A 26,895-nucleotide genomic window follows, 5' to 3' on the forward strand; every position below is an offset into this window, starting at 1 on the left:
TGAATAACAGCTGATCAGACCTTCAGCTGGATTTTACATTAAAGGGCCTGAAATAAAGGAAAGTCTGAAACATGTCGTTTAACTTTTCATCATCAGCTGCAGAACTTTTATTGGAGTTCTGTTTTACTACATGAATATAATATTGAGAGTTTAAACACACACACAACAGTCTCAGTGTGTCTCTGCTGACACATGTCAAACAATAGGCCCTCAGTGTGGTCTGACAGGCTGATAAAACACAGCACACCCTCTGATGGGACTCACAGCTGCTAAATATTAAATGTTACAGCCTCCATTGTTTCCATTCACACTGGCTTTTGTTTCAGTCAGCCAGTCTCAGAGTTCACACAGATACACCCTGCAGCTCGTCTCTGTCCATCACGTCTGACACTCGAACGTTTGCACCACATTCATCATCAATATTCATGAAATTCAAAATATTCATGATGTCTGGAACGTGAAGCTCAGGATCTCTAAACCATCATGTGACTCTTCTACCGCTGCCCTCCAGGAATAAGAGGTAACGAGCTTCAGGAGAATCCACCAATCACACCCCTGCTCCCCAGATCATAAACCTGTTAGGCTCCACCCTCTTTATCTATTCAGAAACAATCCAAAATTAACCCCATTGAGTATAATTCTCATTAAACTGGAATTAAAATGTATTTCTTACAGGCGACATTAATGCGTCTTTAGAAACACAGAGTGCTGCAGCTGCTGGAGGTCCAAACCCTCCTCTGTGATTATAGGAAATATTAAAGTCTAACAAAGACGTTAGTGTGCATCAGGTTATGTGTGTTTTATCCATTACTGCTGGCTCCAGACCAAAGCAGCTGCAGATGTACAGAAAGTGGATGATGATCTGTTTCTGCAGACTTTAGTGCCCACACTGGTGTGCACTCAGTTCAGGTGCAGCCGGAGTCATTTTCAGAGTCAGAGCCGAGGATCTGGATCCCAAACGTGGTGAAGGCATCAAATGCTACAGAGAAATGCCTCCAGACACAAAATAACCGTGCAGCAGGTCAGCAGCCGTCAGTGCTAACAGCAGCACGGAAATGAACCCGAGACAGTGTGAGAGCCCCATAAGCAGGAATTAACATAGGAAATATTCCATGACAAATATTATTTTTAAAGATTAAAGTTGGCCATTTATCAGAAAAACACTGACTGTCTTTTGTTTTGGTGTGACTGTGAAGGTGGAGCTCCACCTGCTATGACCATGATCTGTGAGCAAACCAATGACACAGCAGCAGAAATGAGCTGAGGGTGAGGGTCAGGCTCTCTCTGAGAAATGAGGAGGTGGATGGATGGATGGATGGATGGATGGATGGATGGGCAGATGGATGGATGGGCAGATGGATGGATGGATGGATGGATGGGCAGATGGATGGATGGATGGATAGATGGATGGATGGGCAGATGGATGGATGGATGGATGGATGGATGAATGGATGGAGAGATGGATGGATGGATGGATGGATGGAGAGATGGATGGATGGATGGGCAGATGGATGGGTGGATGGATGGATAGATGGATGGATGGATGGATGGATGGATGGATGGATGGATGGATGGATAGATGGATGGATGGGCAGATGGATGGATGGATGGATGGATGGATAGATGGATGGAGAGATGGATGGATGGATAGATGGATGGATGGGCAGATGGATGGATGGATGGATGGATGGATGAATGGATGGAGAGATGGATTGATGGATGGGCAGATGGATGGATGGATGGATGGGCAGATGGATGGATGGGCAGATGGGTGGGTGGATGGATGGATGGATGAATGGATGGATGGGCAGATGGATGGATAGATGGATGGATGGGCAGATGGATGGATGGATGGATGGATGGATGGATGGATGGATGGATGGATGGGCAGATGGGTGGGTGGATGGATGGATGGATGGATGATGGATGGATGGATGGATGGATGGATGGATAGATGGATGGATGGATGGATGGATGGGCAGATGGATGATGGTTGGATGGGCAGATGGATGGATGGATGGATGGATGGATGGATGGATGGATGGATGGGCAGATGGATGATGGTTGGATGGGCAGATGGATGGATGGATGGATGGATGGATGGATGGATCCAGCTTGTGTCACATGAATCTAAAACAGTGAGTGGGGAAAGCAGCGTCCAGGCTGGTAACCTGAGACTCCACCACCCCTCCAACCTACTTACAGACCTTGTATATCTTCCTCCACCTGCTCCTCCTCCTTCTTCTACGTCATTATAGTTGTAGATCCAGGACAGCGATCCTTGGAAGATTTTTGTGTTTAAATCAGTTTCTGCTGTCAGACTCTGTTTCACCTCCCGTCTGAGTGTTTTTCTGCAGTCACTTCAGCAGATTTCACACTTAAAAACATTTTTGATGTTATCTGTGGAGAGAAATCTCACTGCAGAGGGGGTGGAGGGGGGTGGAGGAGGTCCTGACCGAACCTCAGACAGAGAAACCTTTGAAGGCTAATATGCTCCGGCTATCTGATCAACCATGTCTCTGTGTTCGGCTCAACAATGTGTTCTGGATTATTCACACAATACATCCCAGTCAGACGCTCTCCTGCAGCTCAGCAGGACGTCCGCTTCAGACGGTCACCGCCAACCGCTGACCGCCGCCTGGTTTCTGATTGGCTGTGTCTGATTATGTGTGGTGTTCATGTTCTTTCGAACGGTTTGAGTCACCTGACATATAAATGAATGCAGTATCACTCGTCAGATCATATTTGCTTACATCCATGGCTCCGCCCATTACGATGTGTGTGTTTGATGCTGAGACAGGTGGAGGCTGCTGGGTGATGGTTTGGGAATGATGGCGTCTTTGGATCACGGGTGGATTAAACTCCTGCAGCAGCATCAGTGCTGGCTCAGTAGCAGGATCCGAACCTACGAACTGCTGAGAGTTAGCATACTCTGAGCTGGATGCTGTTAGCTTCATGTAAGAGTCTTTGTAAAGAGTAAATTATAAATATGCATCATACGCTGTAAGTACTCAGCACTGTGGAGGCTCAGCAGGAGTGGGAACAGCTTTTTCTCAGGTCTGATGTTGAAGAGCGGATCTCTTCTGGTTGTTGTGCTGGTAGGTGAGGAAACTTCACCGAGCATCTGGAATTGTTCTGTGCTGCCGTTTCTTTGGAGTGGGAAGAGCAGAGAGTCGCCATCATGTTTAGGTTGTCTCTGAGCTGGAGACGTAACAGGATTCAGTGCAATCTTTGGGCTTTCACACCTGCAGCTCATCTGTCATTAGACTGCTGAGTGTTTGAAGACCAGCTGTGGCATTGACCGGCCTTACTGGCTCGTACCGACTCTGTTTGTTGATCCCCGTCCCAAGATTTGGTCAATCTGTCCACCCTCAAGGAAATCGAAGACCACCGTCTCGTGTCCAAGCACCAAATCCACCTGTGGAAACAAAATGCTTGTGGGCTTCAGATCTTCATGTGTAATAAAACTAATGGCCACGTTTTTCACTGTGGGTTTAAACTGCTGCCAAACACTGAATGACTTTTTCATTTAGTAGCTCATCATGGAACAAAGCCTTCGTCGATTTTTAAAAAAAATATTTTTTCTGCATTTTATATTACTTTATTTTTATTTCTTTAACTTGTTCAGTGCATCATGTCTGGCGTGTCCTGTGTACAGCACTTTGTGTTCAGCTGGGGGTTGTTCTGCTATATAAATAAACTGTTTGCTTGCTTGGATCTAAAACCTGACAGTTTGCCTCCTGCTGTGCTCTGCCTGGACATCTTCACCTTCCTGACTGAGGAGTTTTTTCTCGACTGCAGTAATAGTACAGTATGTAAATACTTGATTACAATTAAAAGTTGTGTACTTTTTGGGCTGTGTAAGCCCCTGTCCATCCTGTTCTGTGATGACCACGTATCTACAAAAACGCTTCCCGTCAGCTCAGAAAAACAGCTCAACGCCTTGATTTCATAATGTAGATATATAGAAACAGACCTGTGCTTATTTACAGGTGGATTCGAGTTACTAATGCAGAATCAGGGCAATGTGGCCCAAACATCTGGTGAACTTTACACATGCTAATCTGGAAATGCTGCAGCGCTGCAGTCCTGAGTTGACTTTGCCCCGTCCATCATCTCAGTCTTCTCTGTGAAGGCTTTGCTTCGTGCTGAATAACGTCCATTAGCAAGAGACGGATGAGCTTCTAAGATGATAAATCACAGAGTAATTTGCTCGTTTACTGAGCCAGAGGCAGCCTGCCAAGCACACTGGTACAATTAGCACAGATTTATCCACAACGTCCAAACAGCCAAAAAATGCAGCTTCCTTCTCAGCTCTCCAGGCTCCAGCGTTAGTGAACGGGACACAAACACTCACGAAAACGGCAGAAACAATCGATTCCAGCAGCTCCTCTTCAGGTTAGTCTCCAGACGATCAGAGCAACTTCAACTACAACATAGCAGCAATTTACAGGATATGAGATCATCTCAGGGCTCGAAGATGCAAAGGGAGACATCACTCGTACTTTGGTATCTTTTCATTGGTCTATAGACGGACAGAGATATTGATGCAAGCACAGTCCCTGACCAGCTGGCGAGTGGTTGCCAGAGGTTGATGGCACAGCGGCTGTTCTATCAAAAACCTCTCATGCGCCAGCCCCAGGTGGGCAGGCTACACGGACTCCAAAACACCATCAGGGTGTACACCTCACCCCTGGGGTCGTTGCCCACCTCTCAATTTTAAATACACGTAGACACTGAGAGCTTTCAGGAGGGGCTGTGCGCTTACCTGCTGCTCTCTGGCAGGTAGCTCCATGCCCTCCTGGGTTTTAAATGCACCTTAGAACACACATACATCAACACTACATATGAGCGGGCGGAGGGGGGGTTTGGAGTCTCCCTGCTGCTGCGGAGTCGGGGCAGTCTGCTTCTCCCCACCTCAGGGAAAAGGGTAACACCACCTGGGTCTGGCTGCAGTTTCCACCTCCAGGGGCAAAGGTACCTAGACCCGGTTCTTAGAGTACGCTTGGAGAGTGTGATTGTGTGTACAGCATCTCTCTATGTCTGTCTCCATGTTGGGTGAGTGTGGAGTAAGTGCATATGAGAGCATGAGGGTGGGAATGGATGTTTGTATCTGTGTGTGCCTGTATGTCTGTGTCTATATGTCAGGTTGGGTATCAGACGCCACCTTTCTGGGGACATCTCAGGCCCTCTATGGTATGGAGGCCTATTCCCCCCCCCCCCACTTCCCCTGCCAGTGGCAGACGCCCTCAGACTTCGGTGCATTGGTGGTTCTTTGTGTCTGGGGATGGGCGTCCAGGTACACACCGGCTCACTCCTTGGTGGCTGCTTATCGGGGCCTGGAGCCTGGGGCTTGCTCGGGCCACTTCGGGCCCTTTTTTGCTCTCTTTTTCTTCTGCTTGTTTTCTCTTTTTTCTTTCTCAACAGGTGATCCAGGTGATTGATATATGTATTTTTGTCTGCTTATTTAGTTGGTTTTTGTTTTTTGTCCTTTATCCCCGTCCCTCTTCTCCGCTGTTTTTCCCCCTCTTCCTTTCTCCCTTTTCTTGAACTCATTCAAGTCTGTCCCGTATCTAGCAAGTGAAAACAAAAAATAAATAAAATAAACAATAAAAGGTGAATCAAATAGACCATTACTGGATGGTCTTTCTTCGCCTTTAGACAATAATTCTGATGCAAAAGAGCCAAACGGGGAAAAAAAACAACCTCTCATGCGCTCTTTGGTCACCAGCTGATTTCTGCAGTTTGCACTGAAGATTGTGACTCCTCTGTTAACAGAAATGTCTTCACCTCCACCACTGAGGGAAAGTTGCGCACATTTCAAAAGATGCAGCTTTTCCTTTGTCCTTGTTTCACATCCACGTGAACTCTGTGTTTGCAGATGAGTCAGCATCTTCCATCCAAACTGCAGCCAAAGCAGTCACCACAAAGTTTTGGGTGCAACACGGTTTACCTTCTAACACCCATTTCATCATGTTAGTGACCCAGGTTACGGGGTCACCAGTGTCTGGGCCTGTGTTACTGGGGCTTATCAGGAACTTCCAACATCATGTTTTCCACCCTGAATCTCATCTCTGACCTCGTGGACTGAGGAGCGTGAGACACACAGCAGCAACAACATAAATGAACATTTCAGACATTACAAATGACTTCAAATCAGTTCAGTGTTGTGGGAACGTAACGTTGATTATGATGTCACATTTCAGGTTTGTTTTCAGTGAGATGAGTGAAAAAGATCATTGTTGTTGAAGGAGCAGCAGGAGGTGAACGTTTGGCTCTGGCTTCCTCCGTCCTGTTTTCTTCCTGCGGTGCAGTCAGCTGGAGTTGGGATTGTTGTTTCTGGTAAAAGGACGGGTCCATGCAGGGTTCAGGTGAGGCGAGGCTGAAGCCCTCTTTACTGCTTCAGTGTTGGGACGTCTGGTTCGGAGTGAACTTTGACCTCTCGAAGGGTGAGTGAAGCGGTCACTGTGGAAACACTGGTACTGTAAGATCACGGAGGTCACCTGTGGTGGGACGTGTTTCAGTTATAACTTATATTTTGAGTAAAGAGGCGTCCTGGGCCGGTTCATGTCCCGTCTCTGTGTCTCTGTTGTTTCCTCTGAATGGTGTGAGGCCCAGTCTACCCTGCATGACCCGCTCCTCCTCCTCCTCCTCGCTCGCTGTTCTGCCTCCACTTTGTTTCACGTCCCTCGTTCACTTTTTGGAGGTCAGTGTGTTTCAAGCAGTCACGCAGAAACTTCCAGAAAATCTTTTTCTCGATGTGTTTGCTCACGAGTCAGAAAAGTCACAAACTATTGGCTAACATGGCTCTGCCCTTCATTCGTATGTGTGGTGTGTATGTAACTGTTCTAGGCTCACACAGCGAACCATCACAACCAAACAGCTTCAGTCTCTAAACTTAAACACAGAGTGCAATGAAAAAGCTCCCACATGAATCATGAGCGGCGGTCTCCTGGGTTACAGTGTTGTTGATCTTCCTCCATTTGTGGATTTAAATGTAGTTTTGTGTCGTAGCCTCGAAACACTTCTGTGGCTTAAAAAGGTCTCCGTGGACATCCTGTCTGTGTCCCAGCAGAGTCACAGAGGACGCAGAAACGTGACCGTCCTCAGCGGGTACACAGCCTCCAGCCAGATTATCAACAATGCTCATGACCAAGGTCATGAGCATTGTTCGACAGAGGAACGCCGGTTCTGATCCCGAACGTTTGCCATCAGAGTTCAGGGGGGTCGCAGGGACATAAAGACCGGACGGCTATAATTGGACCGAGAGTCACGGCTGATGCCCTGGACTCAAAAAAAAGAAAGACAGAAAGAGAACCTGATGAAGGGAGACAGCAGAGGGGGAATGTCTCTGCTCCGTGTGAACTGAACCTGAACCATCAGGATAAAAGAGTCCGGAGATAAAGGAGAGCCAAACGAGTTGGAAATGCTGCGACCACGAACACACTCATTAACCCCGTCAGCCCTGCCCAACACCACAGACCTGAAATCACTGACCCTCACGCACCGAGGCCATTTTACTCGTGCCCGAGCAAAGCTGCAAGTTAGAGCTCGCTTTTCATTTCATCAGAATTCATCAGAATCTGCCATTGACGTTACCGTTGGTGTTCCCTTTACATCAGGGGTCTTATTAAATAATGATCTGAATCTTACAACCAAAGTTTTTATCTGACGTAAAATGTATAGAAATCATACATATACCAACAACACTGTACATCACTGTCATAACAGCGTTTTCATTCAAAGGCTTTATGGCTTTAATACCTGGGGGGCCGATCTCTCGTCAAAATGCCCGGGCTGTTTTTTTTTGTCCCAGTCCAGCCCTGGGCACGACACGCAGTGAATTAATCTAAGAAGGTGCATTAAAAAATAAATGGCCGGGCCAGCGGTGCATATCGCAAATCAGCTCGCATAGACACATTAGTTGTGCCTCTTCTTAATGACGGTATCTTAACTAACAACCCAACTACCAGATTCAACTTGTAATTGGCTAAAAATAACTTAGCCTACCGCTGAGAGGGACGTTGTTAGCTTTCCACGTTCCAACACTTCAAAAGCTTCAGCAGCTGTCCGCTCACCACAGCATCAGCACCACGGAAATACTCGGATACATCCGTAGACTCGAGACAGAATTCACAATGCATTTTTGGGACTTTCAGGTGTTTGGACCAATATTTTATTTTCTGATCAAACCAGAAAGGTTTGTCAGCTGGATTTGTCTCGCATTAACTGGTTGGACACAGAGGACATCGAAATGCAGCTGATTGAACTGAAAAGCTCGACTCTGTGGGGTCAAAGTTTGCAGCTGGAATCCACAGCTGTGCGTGTTCATGGAGCTGCATGTTCACCTGCTGGACATCACTACCTGACAGGTTTAACTGTCTTCAGAACATTGCAGAGGCCTTATTGACAGTATTTGGCTCTACATGTCTGTGTGAGCAGATTTTCTCTCACATGAGTCCTGAATGCTGGACACTCGGAGACCTGTGTCTCTGATCACATTAACACGTGTGTCTTTGTATTAACAAACATGCCATATTGGCCCAGTTTATTTTTCTTATCATTGTTGTGAGGAGACCATAAATAGCATTTGTATTTTCTGTTGTTCAGTTCATTTGCTGTTATGGATAAAAAGTCTTTTTTTGTTTCAGAATAGCTGATAACTATTCGCTGACAGCTGCCAACATCTGTGAACAAATATAATCCTATAAAGTTGATCTATGTAGTGTGTAACTGTTAATATAGAGCGTTATTAAATTTATTGCTAATGCAATCATATGGCACACTGACTGCTGAGGAAATTTTAGATGCACTCGTCATCAGAAAGGTTGCCAACTCCTGCTTTACATCCTGCACATCAGTTAGTCCTGCTTCCTGTGCAGGAAGAGTGCTGCCATCTTTGGTGTGGGCGTGACAGTGACGGGAGGTCTGTTTCATCGATCAGACCTGAAAGCAGCGACTGAGACTCAGCTCAGCGATCAGACATCTCTTTACAACCAAAGGAGTCGCCCCCTGCTGGACACGTGAGAGAATCCAGCTTTAAAGCATCAGTTTTCAGAGGTGGAGGCCGTGGAGCTGCAGCCTGCCTGTGGAAAAAACAACAAGTGCAAGTTGATTAGAAAAAGAGAAGGTGACGACTGATTGATTGATGACTGCTGCATTCCCACAGTGACAAAAAGGCACGATAACGGAGGTGATTAGATGCAGATGGAGGAGTTCAGGCTGACAGAGGAAGATGAGGGTGGGGTCTTCAGCTGAAAGCAGCAACAGTGAGTCACCTTCCTCTCTGAACATCCTCATCCTCGCACAGCTGGAGCTGCTTTGTCCCATCACCGCATCATTTAAGCAGAGCCAGAGGATTTATGGCTTTAATGGCTCAAACGTTACATATGAACTCAGAATGACCAGCGACTGTGGGAACGCGACAGCGCGGCGGTGCGTACATCATCTGGGCTTCATAAATGTTTGTTATTGCATTAAAATCCTAATATTTGCTGTGACACCGCAGCTTTGTGTTTAACATTAACATAATACGTGTTAATGTGAGAACATCTTTTATAAACCATCCCCACCATCAGCTCTGAGTCAGAGTGGGAGTCTCTCCCCACAGCAGAGCTCCAGATTCTGAGTCTCCATCACTGAGCTGCTGCTGGACAGAGATGAAGAAGTGAGCAGCAGCAGTGTTTGGACCACGAGTGAACCCGGGCTAGCTAATATGTGAGGATGAGCTACCTGGAGGCTAGCTTAGAGCTACGGATATGCTAAAAGTCGTAAATTTATATTATTGATAATTTGTGTTGAATTAAGGATCCACAGGAACGTGTCCATGTTTGACTCAGACAAACTGATCAGGAACTCATCCTGGGTGAATACCTCACCTTTTCTTCTTCTACAGTTTTATTTTAGCTGTTTTAAGACATTTTATTGTATTTAATTTGTTGAGCGTGTTAAAATCCATCCTCCTCTGGCCCCTTCACTTTCACAGAGTTACTTTTCTGGGACTTCCTGACCTGATTATTGAGCGTGCATGGAGACACTCCTCCGCTCAGCGCCATTCGTCTGAGAGCGAGGGCGCTCTGAGACCCCCGCTGCAGCCTCTGGTGTGAGCAGCATCAGGCTGGTGTTTCAGCTGCTGAGCAGTTTCACAGCCCGTTTCCGTGTGGAAACAGGTGGGATCCTCATAACGCCGCTTTGTTTTTCACCCGTCCTCTCGTCTCGTCAGTTTGATCGTGTCCACAGGGAAGCGTCACTTCTGCTTCAGGTCCAGAGGGACCAGTGTGAGCCTGAAACTGGAACCGGAGGCTGTCGTGCTGTGGAAACCACAGATTCCTACCATCAGCTTTCAAACACACATCCATCATCATCAGGACACTTTAACTAACTTAAGCCCACACACTCGGTGCCTGTCAGCGTAGTTATTAACTCTGTGTGTTAAAGTTGCTTTGGTGTCTAAAGCTGTCCAAAGACAGAGAAAATCTTGCTAGAATGAAACTCCTGACCCCTGACTGACAGTCTCGTCTAGTCTAGTCGCTTAGACTCGGTCCTGCTGCATGCAAAAGTTAAAATATGACAAAACACAAGGCCAGCCCACTGGCTGTCACAGAGGCACAACACGTCGTAACACCTTAGAAACCTCGGTGTCAGAACCCCATCAGCCAATGACCTCCAGCACACATCGGCACAGTTAGCAGCCGAGTGCAAAGCAGCAGTGATGAGAATTAGCACAGAGTCTGAGGCCACAGTTCTCTGATGAAAAATGGTGGCGTAACCACTCTGGTCTGGGAATGAAGGTGAAGGTCAATCTACACCTCAGCCATGACCACGAGCTGAGAGAACAATGAGATCTGCAGAAGAGATCAGTTTCCTCTATAGGGCGTCTGGGCTCCGCCTCAGAGATGAGAGGAGGAACCGTTCAGGAGGTGCTCAGAGTAGAGCTGCTGCTCCTCCAGCTCTGCGACGAGCTCAACAGATTCTTCTGTATATCTGTAGGAGAGGACAACAAAAGTAATATAAATAAAAGCTGGTCTTCACCCAGGTGAGAAAGCACTGAATGTTTGGCACATCTGGAGGAGAAGATCATGTACGAATGCTGCTTGTTAACCTTAGCTCAGCATTCAATACGATCATCCCCCAGCAACAGCCGGTCCTACAGAGAGGAGGTGAGGCCGAGGAGATGATCATCGAGTCACTCCACTCACTGAAAACCGCGCTGCATCAAGTTTCTGGGGGTGGAGATAGCTGACATCCTGGATGTGTCACTTCCTGCGCCGGATGAGGAGAGTACACCTGAGGCACGACGAGAGCATGCCCACAGCTGTATCTGCATCTGGTCTGGCTGCTCCAACCCTCACAAAGCCCTGCAAAGATGATCATTAGGACTTCTTTTCCATCCCTCCAGAATGTCAGTGCTTAGACGCTGTCTCAGCAGACCCTGTGTCATCATCAAAGACTCCGCCCACCCCCGCCACATGCCGGTCTCCCTGGTCCCCTCTAGAAAAAGTTTTTGCAGCATCAGGTCCAGGATAGTTTACAGACTCAAACTTTTCATAACACAGCGACGTCTCTTAGCTGCACCCCCTCTCTAAGCCCCCCAAACATTTATGCACTGTGAGTAATTTCATACTTCCTGCTCATATTATTACTGTGTGATCATTTTACTTTTCCTAACACTGTTTTCTTTTGTAAAATAATATATATGGACATATTTCTCTTATATTCCTGCATGTTCATGTTTGAGATACTTTTCATACCTTTAGATTCATTTATTTTTATATTCTGATGATTGACTGATGTATGTTCTGAATGTCTTCATACTTCTTACATTATAAAGAGTTGTGAGTATCATGATATCTGAGTGGTGGTGTGTTTGAGTTTTGGGGATTTTACATTTCTTTTTCACCTTTAGTTCATATTCACAGTGGGTATTGATTCCCTAAGTGTCCCCTGTGCCAGCCTTTTGGGTCCTCTATGTGAACTTCATCCATTTCTTTTTAGTTACATCTCTCACTTCCTGTTTTATTTTGGCAGTTACCTCTAGTGCTTATGTCTCACTGTCTTTGAACACAGTCAGCTGTCACCCTGCTGTGTCCATGTTCCTGTGTCTCAGTGTCTGACCACTTGCCATGATTTTGTAATTCAGCCTGAATACATGGCTCAGCTTCGCTCATGCATGTGTCCTAGCACATGTGTCCTAGCACATGTGTCCTAGCACATGTGTCCTAGCACATGTGTCCTAGCACATGTGTCCTAGCACATGTGTCCTAGCACATGTGTCCTAGCACATGTGTCCTAGCACCGCTCTTAGTGACTCTGAGGTGACTCTTGGTGTGAAATGATGATTTATAAATAGAATTCAGCTGAATAGAAAACAGATTCTGGGGGGCGGAGTTTGGGACTTTTACTGCAGGCAGCCACCAGGGGGCGGTCCAGCTGTTTTAGCTTCTTTTCAAATGTGACGTCGTCATGTTTTTTGGTATATGAATACATATAAAATATGAGAGCAGATTTTAGGACCACGTGTCTGTCCGTAAATATAAATGTCAATTCTAAACTTCTCTGCTGAATCCATCTCGCTCTTACTTCCTCTGACGGAACGAACGGCAGAACGGGAGGAAACGAGGAAAAGGACGGTGCTGCCATGGAAACCGGGAGTACACATCCTGTCTGTGGAGCGGGGCATCTCGACTGCTCTAATGTGAAATCCAGCTGCTGCAGCTGCACAGGACCTGTCTCTCTCTCCATCCGGCTCACATCAGGAAGTGCTTTCCAGAGAAACTCCCTGTGGACGTCATATGAGGGAGACCCGAGCTCCCAGTATGTGTGTGTGTGTTTCCACCATAAACACCTCACACTCTCTGCAGGCTGCAGCTGAACCTGCAACTCGTTCCTGTCACCCTCAATTTACACAGAGAGACAGCGCACATGTCAGGAAATGAATCTGTGCCAGCAGGAACGCCGGGGACTTCCTTTTAGGGACAGAGTCCCCACGAGCTCTGAAGACCAGATTTAAGGCATCAGGAAATGAATTCAATCAGTGAGTGTGTTTCTTATCACTGTAACAAGTTGTGATCTTGAATAACAGACCGGTCCCTGAAGAGCTCATCCTGTCATCATGGAGCTGAGACGATGTCCAGAGGACGGTCGGCCATATTTGAAGTCCTCCTCTTCCTCCCTGACAGCATCTGTCTGCATGGCCCCATCACTCCGTGTTTTACCGATGTGTGCAGAGCTTTCAGGGCAACGATATGATTTATATGACATAATGTGACATGACGTTCTGAATAAAGCATCGCCAGCTCCACCGTCTCCACCATCACCTCCATCTTTAAACCTTCTCTTTCACTCCTGATACTCTCTTTACTCAACAACAGAAGAATATATGAAAAGATTATCCCAGAATTCCCAGAAGCCATGATACGGATAATAACAGTCTTTAACTGACTCTAGTGTCTCATCCTATGTGATCCAAGGACAGCTGTGACGGAGGGCGGTGGCAGGAGATCGGACTACCACATCAATGAAACGTTGTGTTTAAGGTTGAATACGCCATCATGTGCTGCTGCATCAGTGTGAGCCCTCATTCTGCAGATAATAACACAGAGTCACATTAATGGTCTCTGTGTGCGCGAGCAGGAGGGGCAACAGGCCCGATCATGTGTCCCTTCAAAATAAAAGTATCATTTTGTCCACTGATGTGAGGTCAGACGGCGACCTCGGTGTGTTACCAAACGTTATATTAGTGTCTGTCTCTCTCATATAACCATGTCTGTGTTCGACATTAGGCTGGACAGAAAAAAGCTTCAGCTTCCTGCACACACACACACACACACACACACTCCAGATGTTGGGGAATAAGAGACACTTAAAGAGCTGGTGAGTTACGTACATCCGAATTTTTCTCTCACACACTGAGTTCAACACAGAGGCAGCCAACTGGGCGGCCGAGCATGACGAGAACAGAGAGAGAGAGCAAAGAAAGTGAGAGCGCTCACTCCTCGCTCATAAAGCAGCAGCAGCGCCGCTCTCATCTGTTCAAACAGAAAACACACAGGAACAGCTGAAGGACGCTGCAGATGTGCAGTTCTTAAAGTTGGGTGAAAATACAGTTCAGTTTAAAAACACAGACGAGCAATAAAAGACAAATCAGCTGCTGTCACCGAACACAGAGCCAAACTCCAACTTTATTACATTAGTCTTTATAAAACCGACTGGAAAAATTTATAGATACACATAAACTACTCACTGAGAGTCAGTAAGGATTCAGATCAAGCAGATCAACATCATCGGCACTATTAGATTCAATACATCACAAATACCACAGACAAAAAGCAACATGTGGCTGGGTTATTCATAGACTTGACAAAGGCATTTGACTCTATAGATCCTGATATATTAATAAGAAAACTGGAACGTTATGGTGTCAGAGGGGTAGTTTTAGATTGGGTCCGGAGTTATTCAAGTGACAGAAAGCAGTTTGTGAAATTAAATGGTGGTTGTTCCTTATGTATGGACATTGCTTGTGGTGTACCCCAAGGGTCAGTTTTGGGTCCAAAATTCTTCAACTTAAACATTAACGACATCTGTAAAGTGTTCAAAGTATTAAAAATGTTTCTCTTTGCTGACGATACAAACATCTTCTGCTCTGGTGATGATCTGCAGAATTTATTGGAGGATATGAAATAAGTAAAGTGAAGTTCTGGCTTGATAAAAACAAATTATCATTAAAAGATTCAAATAAATGGTGTTGATATTGAAAATAAATAAATTTCTGGGGGTAATAACAGATGAAAAACTTAACTGAGAGCTCACGTAAGATATATTCATCCCAAAGTATCACGAAGCATTGCAACACTAAACAAGGCAAAGCAGCTATTGGACAGAACATCACTTCATATTCTATACTGTTCACTGGTTTCACCATACTTAAGCTATTGTGCAGAGGTCTGGGGCAACAACTATAAAACCACATTACACTCACTTTTTACTTAAAAAAGCAATTCGAATCATCCACAATGCAGGTTACAGGAACACACAAACTCACTATTTTTGCAGTCGATCGAGTGAAATTCCAAACAGCACAAATTCTATTCAAAGCAAAAAATAAAGAACTGCCAGGAAATATTCAGAGTATGTTTGTTTTGAAAGAAGGAAGTTATAATTTAAGGGTTTTTGTAACTTCAAAACAATGAAGGTACGTACTACAAGAAAAGGCTTTTGTGTTTCTGTTCATGGAGTGAAGCTATGGAACAGTCTGAATATGGAATTAAAGCAACGTCCAAACACAAAACTATTCAAAAAGAGTTATAAAAATATGATCTTCTCAAACTATAAAGAAAAGGAAAATATTTAAATTAAGTGAATGTCTCTATTTAAAAAAAAAACTCATGATGTAATATTATAGTATATCAGAAATCTGTTTACTATTTTTATTACAAATTATATCAGTAAGGAAGCAACTAAATATTAACTGATAATTTATGGCAAAGGGGTGGGATTAAATACATACATATACATAGATACATATAATTAATACATTTTTAAAAAAATACATGTAACATATAATGTGATTGTAAGGAGGTATTTCTGCAGTCTATTGATTACTAGATAGTGGACAGGGGTTGGGATTAAATAAGCTCACGCTTCTTCCTGCTCCTGTTTGAACATGAAAGTTATTCGTAGTTGTTTTTGCTCGTTTTCCTTTTGTTTTGCTTTGTTTGTTTGTCTCTTTTAATTCTATGTTGTTGTACTTTTTCAACATGTTCAAAATAAAGATTCAATCAATCAATCAATATGAGCAGAAGTATGTGGACACCGTTTCTCCCTGTCATCAGCTCCAACACCTCCACCACGTGCACTTCCTGTTTAATGGTTTTAGACACACCTCTCAGTGTTTTAACTTGAAACTAGCACCTCCTGCATCGAGGAGCTCCTGTGGCCATGTCATGCTCAGACTCTGTCCAATATCAACGTTATGAACTTTTTGGCTCAGATCGACAAACTCAGAGATTCACTTGCAAATGAATCTGGACCCAGATGCTTTCTGCTCATTTGTGCAGTAATTGCGCGTGGTGTGTGGAGCGAGTCCTTGAGGACCTGGAGAGCAGCTTATGCAGAAATATTAGCATGATTTTAAACTCCTGTTAAACACATCCACCAGGTCAGGGGTGCGGTTAGGGTTAGATGTTACTCACATACTGACTCATAGTTTCACAGGTTCATGCACGAGCATTTGGACTGTCACAAGATTTACACGTGAGTGCTCCATACAGTGGATGGAACGTGCTCAATAAGAACCTAAACGGGTCACAAGGAGTTGAACATGCAGCAGGTTGGGTCGGGTCAGGTTTAACGCCTCCTCATGGATTTTACCCACACCGTAATGCACACACAGCTCTCTCTGAAACTGTAACTGTGTGTTACGTCTGCTCATATGTTGTGTCCTGGTGTGAAAGTAAGAGGCAGACAGTACTGGATCTCTGGACTCTTTACTGTCAGTCACTAAACAGGTATATATGTATACAGAGAACCCTGATCTGTGTGCTGAGTGTCTGCCAGGCCGGTTCCACGATAACAGAGCCGAATGATGAAGAACAGCAGACACCTGCTGCTAGCAACAGGCTAACTTTGCATGCTAACATCATAGAGTTAAAAACGAATTAAAAACTTCAGTTAGCTAACTCAACCCTCTACAAGTCAGAAACAGCTGCATCTGGTGTGCTGTAAACACAGCAAAACAGAGCAGCTCGGTCACATTCATGTTACAAATAACAGCCTTAAGAAACTTTATTAGCTGTGACAGTGACCGACCTCCAGCCAGAGCACACATGCACACGCTTCCATAATCACACAGCGCACAAACACACACAGGCAGGAGATTAAAGCTCAAAATAAAAAAATGTATAAAAGCTGGAGTGTTGCTGTTACACATGTGTGTGAGTTTCTTAGACCTTGGCTCCTGTAACGAGTCCTAAATAAGTTCATGACAACAGAAAATGAGCTCAGAGTCTGCTGATGTCTTTACTGCAGGAATGAAGCTCTGACACAGCCCGTTAGATTACAGCTGTCAGAGATGATGAACTCGGACAACAGCCTGCGACTGATAAAAACACTCATATGGGGTTTTTCAGCGTCGAGGACTTATCGTGCCGTTTCTGTCACTCTTTAAATTATTTTACATTTCCAGTTTGAACAAAAACAAACTCGGTCTGTAGAACGAGGAAGTCCACAGTCAGCAGACAGCAGCAGCTTTATTTCATGCGAATGATTTTCAGAGTTTTGTTTTACAGGAAGTCAAAGTCACAGTCAAGATTTTCTGTTCGGACATCAGCTAGCTGAAAGAAGTCATGAAACAAAAATAAAGAAATAAATTTGAGACAAAACGAGACAGAAAACAACCAAAAACTCGCCCGTCTGAATTTAAGGCTCTGGCTCTTAGGAGGGGTGGGGCCTTTCAAATTTACACGCACCTTGGGGCCCATCGTGATTTTCTTTAAGTCGTTAAGAAAATCGCCTTTCCTCCAGTGAATTTGTGCCTTTGACTGTGACGACTGATTGTTGTTCTTGTAATATTTGTCCTTACACTCCTCGATCAGGGCTGAACGGCCTCCAGTTTGAAGGCACGGACGATCTGCTGATCTGCTAATGTCCTTGAAAACAATTATTTTACAAACTTGCTCTGCTCTGGTTTAATGTAATGGCGTTCTGTAGGAGGGTTGCTCCGCTCAGGAAGATGACATGTGATCCCAGAGCAGTGTTTGTGTCAGTTTTTGGATGGCACAGCTACAGTAAGTCCCTGGTTTGTGATGAATCACACCTGAGCCTCCCCTCTCCTCCCTTCTTCCCTCAAAACTCAAACAAACACGTCAGTCTGCGCCTCCCCCGGCGACTCCGCCACGGTCCAGATGCGTCACGTTTCCTCAAATTCAGTAAACACCACGTTCATTCAATTATTCCGCTTTCTACCAGAGGATTTCTTCTCCATTAATCAAACTGTCAACCTGCCTCTCGTCCTCCCACCGACATCAATGGCACGCTCAGCGTTTCCAAAAGGAGCGACAGATCCCGGCGTGCAGCAGGAGATATCGAGCTCCTGGGAGCTTACTTTTTTATCCTTGACATGCAGCCATATTGCAAGCAATGATCACAGATGATTAATGTCATAAACAAGCTGGGCTGCTGCCAATAATCTCTCACTGGTGTCCCAGAACAATATCCTGCAGAGGATGCTGGAAATCACTCACCCGGCATCCAAACACTGTACACTTCATCTCCTCTGTTTTCCCTGCATATGAAGTGTGAAACAAACCGCTTCAAGCTGCACTGATCAACAGTTTTCCATCAGCGACAGACCAAAGGGCAGAAAGCCGGCGGCTCGGCGGGGTTCCAGCCTCCCGGAGCTCCAAGTTTTTCAGAACATCTTCATCCTGAATTTCCATCTAAATTTAGAACATAGGAACCATCGTGAAGGTGGCATGAACGACAGCTGCCAACGAGGAAGGAACCGCGGCGAGATGATATTACAGACGACTGGGTGAAGCTCAGATGGTCATTACCTTAATGCATTAAAACTGGAAAGGTTACCATTTCTTCATTAATATTTTTTAGCAAAAGAAATGAAACTGACCTTTTATCTCACAATAACAGCTTTTTCACATTTGCACCATTGTGGGCGGATCTGTTTTTGTGCCTTGATTTAAGATAAGAGAGATAAGATAAGATCAGAGCAGAATATTATATATATACACATATATAAATACAGAGACATATATAAATAAAATATATGAAAGGGATAAATAGAATAAATAGGAATAAGAATACAAGGGAATTGCACATTTCAAGTATTGGAGTCTATTGCACCGTTGACTATTAACAAAAAGTATTGCACAGTGAAGTGAAGAGAAGAGGCACTACAGCTTAGTTGTTCCCCCCTCCTTTGTCCTTTGATCAGAAATCAGTGGAGGGAGAAAATCTGGGACTTCCTGTTCAGAGGCATGTGTTCTCATGTGATACGTACCTTAAACTGCAAAGTTTCTAATCAATGAAACATAACATTTATATTTTTAACATTTTTCTCCCACGTTAAAGAAAAGAGCATCTTACGTTTACGAGAGAATGCCTGAGTTTTTCTGCATTTATTCTCCACCTCACCTTTGAGCTCAGGTGATCCTCATTCATTCACCCATGACTGTGTCCATCGTCCAACAGTTGGCTGCATATCAAACAACAAGTACACCCAGTGTCTAACTTTAACCTAGTCAGCAATCTTTATCAGAAACACCTGTCCCCACAGGGGAGGTCATGTGGGGACAGCAAACCAAAGAGACAAGCAGTCAGGTGAACGAACAGGTGACATTTTCCAGAAGGTTGCTTCCAGGTCAATCGTTTCACTTCATTTCTTGAAACTTGTTGCAGGCGATTTATTATAATTGACATTCCAGTAAATCATCACGACATCAACCCCCCACAGTGTCACATCACATGCACATACACAGGTCATAAAATGATTCAAAAGTTTTATTTAAAAGCAAGTTCATAAACATCTCTAAGGTGCAATAAACATATTTTGCTTTGAGAAACATTTTATGATGGTCATGATGGTGTGATCTTTCTTTGGTATTTGTAGCGTATTGTTTCAAACACTGACCTGAACATCTGACAAAAATCATCAGTGTCCTGTAAAGTTAGAACAGTATGACTGTAGAGTTACTGTAGAGTTACTGTAGAGTTCTGTAGAGTTCTGTAGAGTTACTGTAGTGTTACTGTAGAGTTCTGTAGTGTTACTGTAGAGTTACTGTAGAGTTACTGTAGAGTTCTGTAGAGTTACTGTAGTGTTACTGTAGAGTTACAGTAGAGTTCTGTAGTGTTACTGTAGAGTTACTGTAGAGTTCTGTAGAGTTACTGTAGTGTTACTGTAGAGTTACAGTAGAGTTCTGTAGTGTTACTGTAGAGTTACTGTAGTGTTACTGTAGAGTTCTGTAGTGTTACTGTAGAGTTACTGTAGTGTTACTGTAGAGTTACTGTAGAGTTACTGTAGAGTTACAGTAGAGTTACTGTAGTGTTACTGTAGAGTTACAGTAGAGTTCTGTAGTGTTACTGTAGAGTTACTGTAGAGTTCTGTAGAGTTACTGTAGTGTTACTGTAGTGTTACAGTAGAGTTACTGTAGTGTTACTGTAGAGTTACTGTAGTGTTACTGTAGAGTTACTGTAGTGTTACTGTAGAGTTCTGTAGTGTTACTGTAGAGTTACTGTAGAGTTACTGTAGAGTTCTGTAGAGTTACTGTAGTGTTACTGTAGAGTTACAGTAGAGTTCTGTAGTGTTACTGTAGAGTTGCTGTAGAGTTCTGTAGAGTTACTGTAGTGTTACTGTAAAGTTCTGTTGTGTCACTGTAGAGTTACTGTAGTGTTACTGTAGAGTTCTATAGAGTTACTCTAGTGTTACTGTAGAGTTACTGTAGTGTTACTGTAGAGTTCTGTAGTGTTACTGTAGAGTTACTGTAGAGTTCTGTAGTGTTACTGTAGAGTTCTGTAGAGTTACTGTAGAGTTACTGTAGAGTTCTGTAGTTACTGTAGAGTTACTGTAGTGTTACTGTAGAGTTCTGTAGAGTTACTGTAGAGTTCTGTAGTGTTACTGTAGAGTTACTGTAGTGTTACTGTAGAGTTCTGTAGAGTTACTGTAGTGTTACTGTAGAGTTGTGTAGTGTTACTGTAGAGTTACTGTAGAGTTACTGTAGAGTTCTGTAGTGTTACTGTAGAGTTCTGTAGTGTTACTGTAGAGTTACTGTAGAGTTACTGTAGAGTTCTGTAGTTACTGTAGTGTTACTGTAGAGTTCTGTAGTTACTGTAGAGTTACTGTAGTGTTACTGTAGAGTTCTGTAGAGTTACTGTAGAGTTCTGTAGTGTTACTGTAGAGTTCTGTAGTGTTACTGTAGAGTTACTGTAGTGTTACTGTAGAGTTCTGTAGAGTTACTGTAGAGTTACCGTAGAGTTCTGTAGTTTTACTGTAGAGTCACTGTAGTGTTACTGTAGAGTTCTGTAGAGTTACTGTAGTGTTACTGTAGAGTTACTGTAGAGTTCTGTAGTGTTACTGTAGAGTTCTGTAGTGTTACTGTAGAGTTACTGTAGTGTTACTGTAGAGTTCTGTAGTTACTGTAGAGTTACTGTAGTGTTACTGTAGAGTTCTGTAGAGTTACTGTAGAGTTCTGTAGTGTTACTGTAGAGTTACTGTAGTGTTACTGTAGAGTTCTGTAGAGTTACTGTAGAGTTCTGTAGTGTTACTGTAGAGTTACTGTAGTGTTACTGTAGAGTTCTGTAGAGTTACTGTAGTGTTACTGTAGAGTTCTGTAGGGTTACTGTAGAGTTACTGTAGAGTTACTGTAGAGTCACTGTAGAGTTCTGTAGTGTTACTGTAGAGTCATAAAACACAAAGATCTTAAAAGAATCAGCTTCATATTTTTGTAAAAACACTCCGTATACAGAAATTGTTCATAAATAATTTAAAAATACATTTAAAAATGGAAATATGAACTTATTTTCAGCTGAAATCTAATTGTTTAATTATCAGTCTTTTAAAATCAAAACTAGTGATCAGTTAAAAATGATCAGTTGTTGTCTTTTCCTTTCTCTCGTTAATTATTTTTCTTTTGGCCAATCAGAAGACTTCATTCTGAACCACTGCTTTTGACTCCAGCAGGGTTTCTATAACTTCTTTGCTGTACGATAAGACGTCTCGCAGCACCTCTACGGTGTGCTGGCCAATCAGAGGAGGGGGTGTCGGGCCGCTTGGAGAGAAGCTGCTGAAACGAACCGCCGGACCTGAAGACAAACAAACAAAAAGAGACAGCGAATCAGAGCCGCGTGCTGTCGGAAAGGAAATGCAGATTCAATCCCACTCATTCAATTTTTCTTATCTTTGCATTCCTTCTCTTGTTTGTCCACTGCTTTCCATGTTTCACCTGTTTGTGTTCAAGTTCCTGGTCTCACTCACACTTTGGAGAACAATTTCCTGATCTTTCATCACATTTGTGGTTGCAGCTGTTTTCAGTGGGTAACAGGTCATAAACACTAATGTGTGGTGTAATTCATGGTGTGGCCAGACAATGTAAAGCTGATTGTAGTGGGAGAACTAAAGTAAAATGCCCACATAGTGAAATCCCTGCAGCTGATGTGTTTACTGATGTGTTTACTAACTAAGCCAATTAATAATAAATCTAAAGTATATGAAGTTACTGAAATGTGTGTGTGTGTGTGTGTGGTTGTGTGTGTGTGTGTGTGTGTCACCTGGAACATCAAATTAACCATGTTCTTATAATAGGGGCGGGACCAGCAACCATCTGTGAGTCATTCTGATTTCATATAAGATTATTTTTTGAATTCAGCTTCCTTTTTCGTTTCATTTCTTTCTGTTAAATTAGTTTTAGAGAAAAAATGAAGGCAGGAAGTGAGCGAGGAGGAAAAGGAAACATTTTATTTTGGGAAACTCACAACAATCAGCTGTTTTTTTTAAAGAACAGCACTAATGAGCCGAACTCTCACACTGTGTGTGTGTGTGAGGCCACTCGTGCAAGACGACACGAGTGTATGTGTATCTGCCCCCGTAGTGTCATGTTTGACTGTGTGTGTGTTCAGGGTGTCAGGGCAAATAATTATGGAATAAGATTATGTAATCCTGTTATTCACTGATTGCATTCTTTTGCATTTCTGTGCTAAAACTGAAGAGGAGAAATAATCAAACCACTGAGGCGGAAAAAGATTGACAGTTTTCTTTGTGTCTGTGGTCAGTGGTAAATGGCCTGCATTTGTATAGCGCTTTACTCAGTCCCTAAGGACCCCAAAGCGCTTTACACTACATTCAGTCATTCACCCATTCACACACACATTCACACACTGGTGATGGCAGCTACATTGTAGCCACAGCCACCCTGGGGCGCACTGACAGAGGCGAGGCTGCCGGACACTGGCGCCACCGGGCCCTCTGACCACCACCAGTAGGCAAACATGGGGTTAGTATCTTGCCCAAGGATATGTGCTCAAGAAATTATATACAAGTATTACTTCTAATGGTGTTTATACACATTACAACAATTAGTGTTAATAAACGGTAAATATTACCTCTTTTAACTGTTTAGTTTATGTTTATCAACTAATGATGTTATAATTTGTGTTTATATAATCACATAATATAATAAGTTAACTTGTGAGTTATACATGGTATCGCTCTGTATCATAGTTAATAGAGATAACAACTGAAAAAGGACACAAACCAGATCCCGATCACATAGGACTTTAAAAAACAAACAAAAGGTTTATTTTTATTTATTTTATTTTTTTTTTTTACATTTTTAGAAACAGGTTTTTTAGAATTTGGTTGCTTGGTTACAAATGATCTTGGTATCCTTGGTTACAGATGATCGTGGTTGCTTAGTTACAGATGTTCGTGGTTGCTCAGTTACAGATGGCTGTGGATAACGACTTGCTAGAGATGATTGTATTTGATTAGTTAGAGGTTCTCATGATTGATGACTTACAGGTGGTTCTAGTTCATTAGCTAGAGGTGGTTATATTTAATTAGTTAATTAACTACAGGTGGCCATGGTTGCTTAGTAACATGTAGTTGTGGTTGCTTAGTTACAGGTGTTCCTGGTTGCTTAGTTACAGGCGGACATGGTTACTTAGTTAGAGATAGTTGTCTTTGATTAGTTAGAGGTGTTCATGGTTAATTAGTTACAGGTTGTCACGGTTGCTTAGTAACACGTAGTTGTGGTTGCTTAGTTACAGGTGGTTGTCTTTGATTAGTTAGAGGTGTTCATAGTTAATTAGTTACAGGTTGTCATGGTTGCCTAGTAACACGTAGTTGTGGTTGCTTAGTTACAGGTGTTGCTGGTTGCTTAGTTACAGGTGGTTGTGGTTGGTTACTGGGACTGTCAGGGCAGGTGGGCCGTCCTCAGGTTTGTGTTTAGCGCTGCCTGCAGGTTGCATTGGCTCTAGCTTGAATAGCTTGGTTTGTGTCCTGCTTTGATTCGCTGCCTCCATCACGTTTCAGTCTGTTACTGTTTGTTCTGAGCTATTTCCTGGCTCTGAAACAGCACACGCACACACACATGAATACACACTCACAAACAGAGGAGTGCCATCAACAGGTCGGCCAATGAATGTTCTGAGCAGCACGTTTTCACGCCCAATTAACCTCCGAGGTACAGACAACACACACACCACACAAATGTGCACACACACACACACTTGTGTCTGGTGTTGTTTACTAAACAGAGATGCACAGAAGAGGAAAGTGCAGAGCAAAGAAAAGGATATTGTTAGGGCTGTGAATGGGCTGACACACAAACGCACACACACACAGATTCCTCTCACATTATGGTTTGGTGTAAATCACATGAGGGAACAGGATCACAGAGCAAACGGAGGCAGTGAGACATCATGTTACATGTTAGCAGGATGTGTGTGTGCACATGTGTTGGTCATGCTGTGGGCACATAAATCTGTTTGCAGTCACACTGTGAGGACTCGGCCACAAAGTCAGGACGGTGATTTTCAGTTTGAGGTTCAGTTTGCAGGAAACATACAAACCTAAATCTCTGTGAGCGTTATTCATGTGATTGTGATTGGCTGGCTGTGGCTCAGGTGGAAGAGCGGGTCGCCTACTAATTGGAGGGTCAGTGGATAGATCCCTCACGAATCAGGTCCACATGCTGAGGTATCCGTGGGAAGACAATGAACGTCAGGTCATAATGCTTCCATCTGTGTGTTTAGGCACAGATTAAAGCTGTGTGACTGTGACTGGGTGAGTGAAGCATGTAGTAGAGCTCTGCTCTGTGAGTTCACTGAGCCCATCAGGACTCCGTCTTTGCAGGAAACAGAGTTTAAGTGCATCTGCAGTGAGCCGAACCTTCCTGAACATTTCTGGTTTCAATCGAAAGGTTTAAAAAGAACCTGAGGGAATCCATCACTAATATACATGTGACAAACATGTTTATCTAATGAGTACTGATTACATTATCGCCCCAGCTCACATGTATCCGCCTCTTCAGTCTGATTTCATTGGCCAAGCTCGTCTGCAGTTCCCAAACTCAATAATGATTAACATTAGCAGCACATTAGCACAGTGAGGCTGGAAGATAAACGCTAACTTATTTCCCCTCATGTTAACTTTCATTGAGGGTCCCTGATGGGCAGCGACAAACGCATCATGGCAGAAAAAGATGCTGAAAATGGACCAAACATCAGTCAGGAGAACACCTGACAGCATCCATCTCCGTCATTAACATCTCCGTCATTAACATCTCCGTCATTAACATCTCCGTCATTAACATACTGCTGCACGTTTGGAGTCCTGGCTATGAAGCCTCATGCACCCGTGCTAATCTTTGTTAGCCTCAGAGTCATTCTTTTCTAACATGTTCAAATATTTGGTGTCTGTCAAACCGCTGGGCTGTCGTTGCATCGTAGCGTTTTAAAAACAGAGCGTTGAATTTAATACTGGTTATAAAAGCCCAGAGAGGCCGGCAGTCATCACTCACTACTTTTAGGGGCTCGTTCAGATTAAACAGAACAAGATGCAAAGAATTAAAACACAACCACATGCTGTATGGCTGTAGAGCAGCCGGCTCGAGACCCTGATCAGGCACTGTTTTTGATTTCTGGCTTAGACTCTCCGAATTTTTCCATCTTTCCTCGTTAGCTCATTTTACTGAACCACAGCCCCCCCCCAGTGTGGATCTGGTCTTTGGCTGCTCGGATTCAAATACCTGCCCTGTTATTAACAGCCCATGATGGACGGCTCTGTTCACGGGAAGATAATCACTCGTTCTTTCAGTATGTTTCTGGAAGCATCCTGATGTTATTGAGCAGCAGTGCTGGCTGTTTCCTCAGCTGGTGGAATGTCAGCTATGACACCAGAGGACAGCGGCTGGAGACCACAGCCACACCACAATAACTCCAACTGCATGAAATGGAGCAGCAGCCTCGCTGTGTTTGAGACGTTTGCTTTGAAGGGACGTTTTTCCCCCGATGTCACCACCAGCTAAAAATCTGAACCAAGTGTGCCGACAGACCTGCGACTGACACCAACCCTCTGAGTCCAGGATGAGACCGTATGAGGATCCATACAAGTACTATAACACACACGCTGTGACCTGCCTCTGGTCATTATGAATGTCTTCCTGCTCGGCTGGCCAGACACACACAGGTTAGAAGACAGATTAGACAGTAAATACATGTTGGTGGACAAACAGCTTCCTCTTAGTGGAAACATGCTGAGATCCATCAAAGCAGGAGAGTCCCTGTGGACGAGTGTGTGTCTGTGTGTCAGATCAACACAATCCTGTGGTTTTAATGGGAAATATTTGTTTGTGTTCTTGGAAAATGTCATTTACCAAACTGGTGTCAAAAACTGAAGGCGAAGGGTTACAGTGAGGACAGCGTGTGTGTGTGTGTGTGTGTGTGTGTGTGTGTGCGTGTGTGCGTGCTGACCGACTACAGCGATGCGTCCTGCTGTTGGATGGTTCATCTCCTGTACGAGGCGATTGTGTTTCACCTGTAAAAACAACACAGTTACAAACATCAGACACTGACCCGTGCTGTGTGCAGGAGGGGGTGCATGTCATTATGTTTTATTGTATATGTATCATGAGATACATGTGGAGCAAACATTAACTCAGGGGTTAAAAAACGAAGCTGCAGTTCCCCTGACGTCCAGCAGAGGCAGCAGTGAGTCTGTCCCATAGACTCCCATGTTAAAAGCCTGATGCTTTGGTCTGTAGAGGTCATTTTCCCCGTCACAGTAAAGTTCAGGTAAATTCTGACCCACTGTAAGAATCAAACGTGAACAAACGTCTGAACTTGACCTGGATCTCCTGACCCAGTGTCTGGAGTCGCTTGTGTCTCAGG

The 26,895-nt window shown here is 43.9% G+C and overlaps 2 protein-coding genes across 2 annotated transcripts in view; both read right to left on the reverse strand.

Annotated features, from left to right (window-relative positions):
- Nucleotides 1-1,152: 1,152 nt before the first annotated feature.
- On the reverse strand, nucleotides 1,153-2,957 carry LOC148101661 (uncharacterized). Its single transcript, XM_087845539.1, has 2 exons — nucleotides 2,754-2,957; nucleotides 1,153-2,130 (listed from the first exon to the last, which is right to left on the reverse strand). Exons 1-2 carry the CDS (start codon nucleotides 2,955-2,957, stop codon nucleotides 1,153-1,155), a joined length of 1,182 nt encoding a protein of 393 aa, XP_087701665.1.
- Nucleotides 2,958-20,152: 17,195 nt separating this feature from the next.
- sugct (succinyl-CoA:glutarate-CoA transferase) overlaps nucleotides 20,153-26,895 on the reverse strand; it is a 66,514-nt gene continuing 59,771 nt past the window's right edge. The window contains exons 13-14 of the mRNA XM_087846705.1: nucleotides 26,479-26,542; nucleotides 20,153-21,810 (exon numbers count right to left, since the gene is read on the reverse strand). Coding sequence (XP_087702831.1) covers nucleotides 21,647-21,810; nucleotides 26,479-26,542 — 228 coding nt within the window. The 3' untranslated portion in view covers nucleotides 20,153-21,646. The remainder of the gene's footprint in view (nucleotides 21,811-26,478; nucleotides 26,543-26,895) is intronic.

The sequence above is a fragment of the Neolamprologus brichardi genome, chromosome 9 (assembly GCF_056152115.1).
Source record: "Neolamprologus brichardi isolate AB-2024 chromosome 9, ASM5615211v1, whole genome shotgun sequence".
In the NCBI taxonomy this organism is placed as follows: Eukaryota; Metazoa; Chordata; class Actinopteri; order Cichliformes; family Cichlidae; genus Neolamprologus; species Neolamprologus brichardi.

Excerpts from the sequence above, each read along its gene's own strand:
- LOC148101661 (XM_087845539.1), bottom strand. The coding sequence starts at position 2,957 with ATGAAGCTAACAGCATCCAGCTCAGAGTATGCTAACTCTCAGCAGTTC. Across the intron at positions 2,131-2,753 it reads TAATGGGCGGAGCCATGGAT|ATTCATGTGACACAAGCTGG; the intron begins GTAAGCAAATAT and ends TCACTGTTTTAG.